Raw genomic sequence first — 9,233 nt, forward strand, 5'->3', positions numbered from 1 at the left:
CTGCCTGCCTGCCTGCCTGTCTCTCTCTCTCTCTTTTGTGTTCCAAGAGCCTTTCTCCTGAAGCTGGGCCTCTGGCTGGGGACGTCCTGATATCTCTGTAGAGCAGGATGTGTCAGAGCCTAATGCCCACAGGAGATGTGGAGATGAGGCCTATGCTAAGGCTAGAGTGGGTGTGTCCCACCAAGCCTGCCCATTTATTCTTAACCCTTTTTTCCCTTTTTCTTTTTTGCTCATGTTATAGCCCAGGCTAGCCTTCAACTCACAGCAATCCTGCCTCAGTCTCCTGAATACTGGGACTATAAATTTGAACTAGGCCAGGCAGTGGTGACACACACCTTTAATCCCAGCACTTGGGAGTCAGAGGCCTGGTCTACAGAGTGAGTTCCAGGACTGCCAGGTCTACACAGAGAAACCCTGTCCCCCCCCCCCCCCAAAAAAAAAACCCAAACAAACAAATAAAAAACAAATAAATTTGAACTACTATACCTCTTAAAGACAGGATTGAAGAAAACTTCAGAAATAAAAGCTCTTCTTACCTTGTTCCTGGCAGTTTAGGAAGCACCAGAGCTAAGCCAGTGCTTGCTGTGCCCACCCTGATGGAGCCTTAAGCTGTTCAGGTGTGGCAGATAGGAGCCAGGGTCCTAAGACTTGCTCCATCAGGGTTCGGGACAGTGATATGAAGTTTTGGGATCTGGGCCTTGCTGCCCTTTGCCCAACTGCATTGAATCCCGATCCTATCCTCACCTGTACATCTAGAGCTCGCTGGGTAGAACTAGACTCAGAAGTGCTCTCAGTTCAGCCACAGTGAGCCCTGCTCATGAGCAAGTATTCACAGGAGATAAGTGATACTTGGGCCTACCTTGCTGGGAAGCAGATAAGTTGGGTAGTGGCAGTGTGAGGCCAGGCCCTGCAGCGTTTGATGTGGGTTAAGTCAGTGTTAGTTCTGCCAGCCTTGGGCCTGGGCCGGCCTCTGCTGTGGTTTTGTGTTGTAGATAGGTTGTTCCTTTTGGAAAAACAACTATTAAATCAGAAGTAGCTTGAGAGGATCCTTTATTTATATTTTTATCATCTTTTATTACAATTAACATGCATGAGTTCAATGTATTTCGGTCATATCCACCCTCAGCTTGTCCCCCTGTTCCCCTCCACGCCAACACTTCCCTTTCTCACTTTAATCGGGAAAGCCCTTTAAAACTTTTTGTTTACAACTTTTTACTTCTTTTATTGTACGTTTTTGTCTGTACATATGTCTGGGACAAACAGTTACATGGGTGTGGGGCCGTGTACTGGAGCTTGGGAGACCTATCAGTGGCCTGCATCTGGAGAGGAAGGGTCCTCCATCTTCAGGCAGCTATTGGTTGTTAGGGCAGTGTTGTGTTGTGCTCTTTTGTTGTGTTTTGTTTTTTTGAGTCGTGGTTTCACTAATAGACCAGGCTAGCTTTACCTCTGCCTCCTGAGTGCTGAGCTTAAGAGTTTGTACCACCATGCCTGGCAAAGCTATTTTTAAAGTTTAAATTTTATTTATTATTATTGCATGTGCGTGTGGAGTGTGGTGTGCATGTGGAGGCCAGCAGATAACTGGTTCTCATGAGCTTCTACCTTTACCTGGGATCCAGGGACCAATCTCAGATCCCCAGGCTTGTGCAGCAAGTGCTACTCACCATGATGCCTTTGGACTCTTTTAAATTGTTTTCCTTGTTGTTTCAAAGAGTGATTTATACTTATAAATACTTGTTTGTATACACAGCATGCTTATCTGGCAAGATATGTGTTCCTGGTTAATTCCCCTGCCCAATTTGGACTGCCAGCTCAAGTAAAGACAGGCATGTAGGAAGCCAGTGTTTGTAGAAGGATGGGTAGCGCTCCAGCATCGGGTATCACAGGTAGTGGAAGTTTGACCATCATGAAGTAGCTGTTTTCCCATTTCTCCTAACTTTATTTTGCATTGGAGGTAGATTTGCTAGGCTTTGCAGTTTGTGAGTATCATGAGAGAAGACAGTTGGAAGCTTGTGGGTTAAACTCTTATTTCCTTGGTGCTCATGGAAGTCAGCGTACATGATGTATGGCTGATGGCTCACTGGGGGAAGCCCTTAGTGCATGTTGTGATTGCTTTCCATTCTCAGAGCTATGGCACACAGGTAGAAAGAATTAAACTGGAGGTATAGTGCACCCACTGAGGTTCTGCTTCCAGGAGGTGCTGGGAGCTTACTTTTCACCTTCCAGGAGGTGCTGGGAGCTTACTTTTCACGATCCTCATGGGGGACGCGCCTTGCTGTGACTACCTTAGGCCAATCTACTAGGGTCTTGGGTCTGTTGCTGGTCTTGAAAGGGTGTACTTCTTTTCTTGGTTTTATCTCCCGTCTTCAAGTTTTGAGGCTAAGTGGAGACCCCAGGGCTTTGTCTGTGGTTGTGTTCCATGTAGTTGGAACCCTTGCCTCCAGCATCACTGAAAATCATGCGTCTGTCCTTAGTTCTCAGTGAGGGTCTCAGCAGGAAGGAGTGCTCTCAGAGGCATTGGAACAATATATTTACTTTGTATTCTTTTCTCCTAGGTAAAAGTAAAGAAGCTGAAATAAAGAGGATAAACAAGGAACTGGCAAATATTAGATCAAAATTTAAAGGTAAGTGTTACTCTTTTCTACAAAGGCCTTGTAATGATTGTTAATCTTCACTGTCAACCTACTGTGGTCTGGAATCCACCTGGCTTGTCTGTGAGGAATTGTCTACATTATGTTCATTGAAGTAGGAAGACACCCTAAATGTGTGTAGTACCATTCTATGGGCTGGGGGTCCTGGACTGAATTAAAAGGAGAAAGTAAGCTGAACACATCTCCAGCTTCAGGGATGCTCCCAGCTCGGCCCTAGTGAGCCCTGCTCATAAGCAGTGTGTGCAGGAGAGAAGTGAGCCTTAGGCCTGTGAGTTCATCTGTCTTTTGTTTTCTGACTGGATGTGACCAGCTACCTCAAGTTCCTACAGCTGATGTCATCACCATGATGGGCACACCCTTGAGCTATGAGCCTAAGTAAACCCTCCTAAAGCTGCTTTTGTCAGATAGTTTTGTCACAATCATCAGAAAAGTACAGAAACAGTCTTTTAACTTACAGACAAACGAACAAACAAAAAACAGCCTCCTGAAACACATCAAGTTCTTACTTAGTCTAGTAAATCCAGCATGAGGGATGCAGGTTGTGAGAGCAGCTTATGTTGAATTGGTTGGGCAGCCCCTTCCTAGCTCTTACTTTGACCTTTTTCTAGGTGTTGGAAATAACACTGACTCCGTGTCATTTGGAAAATGCTGCTCAGCACTGTGTGGAGAGGAGCAGCTTTGACAGGGTTTGAAGTCTGTTGAATACACAAATGCCCTTGTGGTTGTTTATCTTACATGTTATACATAACTCCAGTGTCAGGTGAAGGCAGAGACCTTTCTTTTTTTTGTTTTTTTTTCAAGACAGGGTTTCTCTGTGTAGCCCTGGCTGTCCTGGAACTCACTCTGTAGACCAGGCTGGCCTCAAACTCAGAAATCTGCCTGCCTCTGCCTCCCAAGTGCTGGGATTAAAGGCATGTGCCACCACTGCCTGGCTTAGAGACCTGCCTTTACAGGTACTTCTGCCAAAAAGGTGTGTGCTCCTATGAGCACTCCTGCCTTGCAACACTGCTCAGCACAGGCTTAGAATCCTGCATGTAGGACACTTGGGAAAGCCCAGCTAACCCTGTAAGCTGAGCATATCATGAGAACTAGGAGGACAGCCGGAGTGTCCTAGAAATGATGAGTAGAGGAGGAGCTTGGCTTGCACCCTGGGAAGAGGTGCATGGGCAGCAGAGTTGGCTTTGTGGTCCCCTAGAGTCTCAGGATGGGTGACTTTGGCCTGGAAAGTGGGTTTCCCGGATAGTCAGGCAGTTAGAAAACTAGTGGAATTTAAATTATTACTTGTCAGTATTTGCTGTTGAGCTGGCAGAAAGTTAAATTTGGGTATTTTAAAGCAGGCCTCTGAAAGTCCTGACACTGAACTTGTAATGACTGTCTTATGACTTGTTTTTGGTAGTCACTCACTCAGTGCTCTGTAAGGAGTGGGGCTGCCCATTTGTTTCTCTGCAGGCTGGGAATGCTGATGGTTGGATCTCCAGATGCAGACCCCATGATGAGGTTGCAATGCCAAAGACTTAGAGAGGATACCAGTGCACTATAATGGGCAGGGAGGCCCTGGGTAGAGATACTGACTTACAGTCACCTGTAACCCATTGGGCAGCTGTGGAGTCTGGCCTGCCTCTGGGGTCTTATGCCACCCCTGCTCAGGCTCAAGCAAACTTGAGCAGAGTTGGACACAGCCACCAGTCTAGCTCCCACATGCTGGCAGCTCTGGACCCTCACTGTGAAGGGCCTATGTCTGCTATTCTAACTGTGTTATATAAGGAAATACATACTGCTTACTTGATAAAAGATGAGCACCAAATACATTTTAACCTATATGATTATACAGAGTTTGTGATTTTCAAAGTAGAATGGATTACATTTGAATGTTGAAATAAGAAAAAATATTATTTTATCCTGTGTGTATGGGTATTTTGGCCGCATGTATGTTTCTTTGGCATTTGTATGCCTGGTACCCACAGAAGCCAAAAGAGGGGCATCAGATCTCCCAGAACTGGAGTTACAAATGGTTATGAGCTGTCATGTGGGTATTGGGACTCAAACTTTGGTCCTCTGGAAGAGCAGCCTATGTTCTTAACAACAAAGATATCTTTCCAGCCCCAAATGTTGATATTTTTGTTTGTTTTAAGAACAATAATCTGGGGTTGGAGAGATGGCTCAGAAGTTAAGAGCATTGGCTGCTATTCCAGAGGTCCTGAGTTCAGTTCCCAGCAATCACAGGGTGGCTTATAAACATCTATAATAAGATCTGGTACCCTCTTTTGATCTGTAGGTGTACATCCAGGCAGACTGCTGTGTACATAATAAATAAATATTAAAAAAAGAACAGTAATCTAACATATATATGATTAAGAACTTTGGGGCCTGGGAGATGGCTCACTGATTAAGGGCACTTTCCTAGTCTCATAATCATCCCTGGAACCCACCTTATAGAGAGAACCAACTTTTGAAAGTTATCCTCTGACCTCCACATATACACCTGGCATGTATATTCCCCCCCAACCCCTGTACACACACACAAACACAAAATTAACAAATGTTAAAAAAAAAGGTTAAGGACTTTACTGGTAAAGTGTTCCCCTGACAAGTACAAAGCCCTAGATTTGATTCCTAGCACCTGCCTCTCCAGAAAAAAAAAAAATCAAGGGAGGTGTTAAATTACGCATTCTACAAACATCTATGTGAGTGTTGTAGAACTAGGAAGTCTTATGAAGCTAAACTGTTCTGTTTAGGAAAAAAATCCCTTCTGTCCCACTGGCCAGGGACGTCTGCTGAGCATAATTGACCATTGAAGGAGTGCATCCATGATAGAATGTTTATTATCTGTTATTGGTGAACTTGTAGCTCAGTTGTCTGCTCTGGAGTCCAGTTGGCTTAGGTCTGCACTACCTGGAAGACTGCAGTAGATAAGTCCAAGACCAGTCCTGCCACTGGTGTCACCTGAGGAGTAGACAGTCCCAAGACCTCCTGAGAGCATCAGAATGCCACGAGAAAAGAAACATTCTCAGGCTACCTAGGAGAGGGCCATAGCTTGCTTGTGAAGCCAGGGGTTGTTTGTACCTTTACTTTACTGCTCTGAGAAAGGGAGTCCATATGGTATAGGCTTAGATTTTTCAAAACCTACTTTAATAAGGGTTCTTAAATGCTTCAACCTCCCTTCTAGTCCACCTACCAGAGGTAGGGAAAAAGAAGGTTAATAGGAAACGGGGATTGGGTACCTGCTTAAAAGTAGTTCTTTGGGGCGATCCAATCCAAAACACCAAACATGAGTCAGAAACAGCAATTCAGTCCAATCAAAAATACTAAACACAAATTGGTAGTAGCAGCTCAATTCAGAAGAAGCCATGAGTCTGTGGAAGCGCCAAGAAGCAGCTGGAATACTGCGGGAAGTTCTTGGTCATGATTATCTCTACAAAGTTTCGACAAGCAAAGATCAACAAAGATCAGCAAAGAGTTAGGAGTCAAAGCAAGAGCAGCATCAACAAAGATCAGTGAAGCATTGCAAGGCAAACCAACGCCAAGAGCTCTGCTCACTGTTAGTTATACTTAAATTCTTTTCAAACATCACGTGTCCTCTCAAGAGTCTTCCTCAGCAAAACATCCTCTTCCATGTGTGCTTCAGGAAAACATCCTCTCATAAGACAGCTTCCAGAAAAACAGCACATGACACAACTGAGTCTCCAAAGAAACCAGCAACATCCACTTCAAGATATGGAACCATGTTTTGATGGCCCTAAGGGCCTTAGAGCCATGACCATTAGTTGGAATTAGTTGTCTTCCAAGTAAAGCATATTGCTTATTAGCTGGGGGTGGGTGATGGCTGACATCTGATAGGCAGAGGCTAACAGGTTCAGACACCCGTAGGACATAACTCCTTTCTACCTGGTTCAGAATGGATCCCCGTGTAGAGGATCCATTGTTTGTTTGTTTTTGACAGGGTCTCACTATAAGTCCCAGACTGACCTTGAACTGGCAATTCTCCAGACTCTGCCTCCTGAATTTGAGTTGTTTGCATACACAAGCTCACATTCACTCTCTTCCCTCCCTCTCTCCTTCCCTCCCTCTCCCTTCTCATTGTTGTTGGTTTTTTAAAATCTCTTTTTTCCTTGAGGATTTTTTTTCCTTGAGGGATCCTGGGTCCCACCTGATTGGGCGTCCTCTTTTACATCATACCAGTCCCCTACATCTCTGAGGATTGGGCCCACACCTCTCTCACAGAGCTGGGTTTTCTTGGCACATGGCACTGTGTACAACCGCACAGTTAGACTTGGGTTGAGGTGAGGAGCACCAGTCCCTCTGGTAAGAAAGTGTTGTCTCCTGGCCTTGAGTGCAGTTGGTTTAAATATACTGTTGTAGTGTGTGGTCAGAGAGGGACAAGGATGTTCAGGGAAATGAGAGCCTGTGAGCCAGAGCCCACAGAGGACCAAGAGACAACATCATGAAGACTTGTAACTCAAGTTCATGTTACAGAGAACTGGGTTTACAGCATTTGAAGTTTGCTATAAAAGATAAACAGTAGGAAACGTAGAAAGTGTCAGAAGTGAGAACAGACAGGCCAGTTGGGGTGACTTAAATGAAGATATGGCAGATGACTGAGGTGGTTGAGGTAGTTTAAGAAAACTCTGGTGTTCTGAAAGGCTGGGTGGATGAGAACTGTAGCTGACAGGGAGGAAAATATGGGGTGTATAGATGGTGGGAGGCACAGACTATAAAGCTAATACCCAGACTGTGTCTTGGTGTCTTGGGAGGGAAGGTGAGGTGTGTGGTGGATGGGTTTAGAGAACTAAGAATCTGGAACAAACACAATATATAAAAGAGAATCTACCCTGAATATGTTAGTATACAATGTGTAGGTTCAAAGACTGGCACACTGAGCGGTGAAGGGTGGAGGGAGGGCCTGTCTTCACAGCTGTGCAAGGCTGGCAGCTTTTGAGCAGGAAACAGAGAGCAGGAAGACGGATACAAAGTCCAGATATTGAGGAAATCCACTCTACGGGTGTGACTCTGGGAAAAATGTCTTATTCCAAAAAAAAAAAAAAAAAAAAAAAAAAAAAAAACCCTCAAGGAAAAAAGAGATTTTAAAAACCAACAACAATGAGAAGGGAGAGGGAGGGAAGGAGAGAGTGAAGGAAGAGAGTGAATGTGAGCTTGTGTATGCAAACAACTCAAAATTCAGGAGGCAGAGTCTGGAGAATTGCCAGTTCAAGGTCAGTCTGGGACTTATAGTGAGACCCTGTCAAAAACAAACAATTGTGCAGTGGTGGTGCACGTCTTTGATCCTAGCACTTGGGAGGCAGAGTCAGGTGGATTTCTGAGTTTGAGGCTAGCCTGGTCTACAGAGTGAGTTCCAGGACAGAGAAACCCCGTCTCCTGAAAAACCAAAAAAAACCAAAACCAAAACAAAACAAAACCAAAAACACAACAACAACAAAAAAGTTTTAAAAACAAAAATGGCAGAATTTCCTAACAATAGGTCTTTCTCTGATAGAGGAACTTTTGCAGACTCATGATTCTAGGTACAAGGTCAATTATATAGAAATGAATGATAAAACAGAGAATGCTGGGTAGTAAATTTAAATGATGATTGTATGTAGTGTTTTGTGGCGTTTAAAGTCTATGTAGAAATTAAGTCCTTGATAGCAAGCAGATAAAACATGATAAAGTGAGCAGAGCAGTGAACACTGGAAAGTTGAATCTATATCTTTTTTTTTTTATGGCAGTCAGAACTTCCTGAATGATTGATGTTAAGTTATACAAAAGGGCACTACTTTAACCAAGACTTAGGTAGAGTCTTCCGTGGACTAGGCAGGCCTAGAATGTGTGATATCATAGAGATTGAATTTCTGATCCTTCTACATCCTCCACCTAGTTCTGAGGTTGTAGGTGGTTTCTTCCACACTTGGTTTCTGTGGTGCTGGTGATCAAACCCAGGTCTTCTTGCACATTAAACAAACATTCTACCAATGAGCTGTTTCCAGCTCTTTTAATTTACACTTGGCCATCTCAAAATAGTTATAGCATTGTGGCTCCCTATTGGATAGACATATAATCATCGTTGTTGTTTTGAGACAGGGCTTCTTTGTGTAGCCTTGGCTGTTCTGGAACTCCCTCTGTAGACCAGGCTGGACTCACACTCAAAGATCCACCTGCCTCTGCCTTCAGAGTGTTGCAATTCCAGACTCTTTTTTTTTTTTTAAATGATGGAAACAAAAATATGCATAAAAGCAAAGCTTCTAGAAAAACCATTTTTTCTTCTCTGTCTTGTATCATTCCTTAGACTTGAACTTGGCTTCTCCCCTGCTTTGTATTTAGAACTGGCATCCATGTTGCCTAGTTTTGTCCAGGGGGATATCACAGAGTACCTTGTGGGCATGAGGTGATTTCACAAAGGACTTTAAAAAAAATTATTTATTTATTTATTTATTTATTTATATTTGGATATGCACGCTCTATTTGCATGTACGCCAGCATGACAGAAGAGGGCATCAGATCCTTTTATAGATGATTATGAGCTACCATGTGAGTTCTGGGAATTGAACTCAGGACCTCTGGAAAAGCAGCCAGTGGTCTTTTTTTTTTTTT

The 9,233-nt window shown here is 43.9% G+C and overlaps 1 protein-coding gene across 2 annotated transcripts in view; it reads left to right on the forward strand.

Moving 5' to 3' along the window:
- Ap2a2 (adaptor related protein complex 2 subunit alpha 2) overlaps window positions 1–9,233 on the forward strand; it is a 73,323-nt gene that overhangs the window by 23,751 nt on the left and 40,339 nt on the right. For both annotated transcript variants that reach the window (XM_031388876.1, XM_031388877.1), the window contains exon 2: window positions 2,553–2,621. In XM_031388876.1, the coding sequence (XP_031244736.1) occupies window positions 2,553–2,621 (69 nt within the window). The remainder of the gene's footprint in view (window positions 1–2,552; window positions 2,622–9,233) is intronic.

The sequence above is a fragment of the Mastomys coucha genome, unplaced genomic scaffold (assembly GCF_008632895.1).
Source record: "Mastomys coucha isolate ucsf_1 unplaced genomic scaffold, UCSF_Mcou_1 pScaffold21, whole genome shotgun sequence".
Taxonomy (NCBI): Eukaryota; Metazoa; Chordata; class Mammalia; order Rodentia; family Muridae; genus Mastomys; species Mastomys coucha.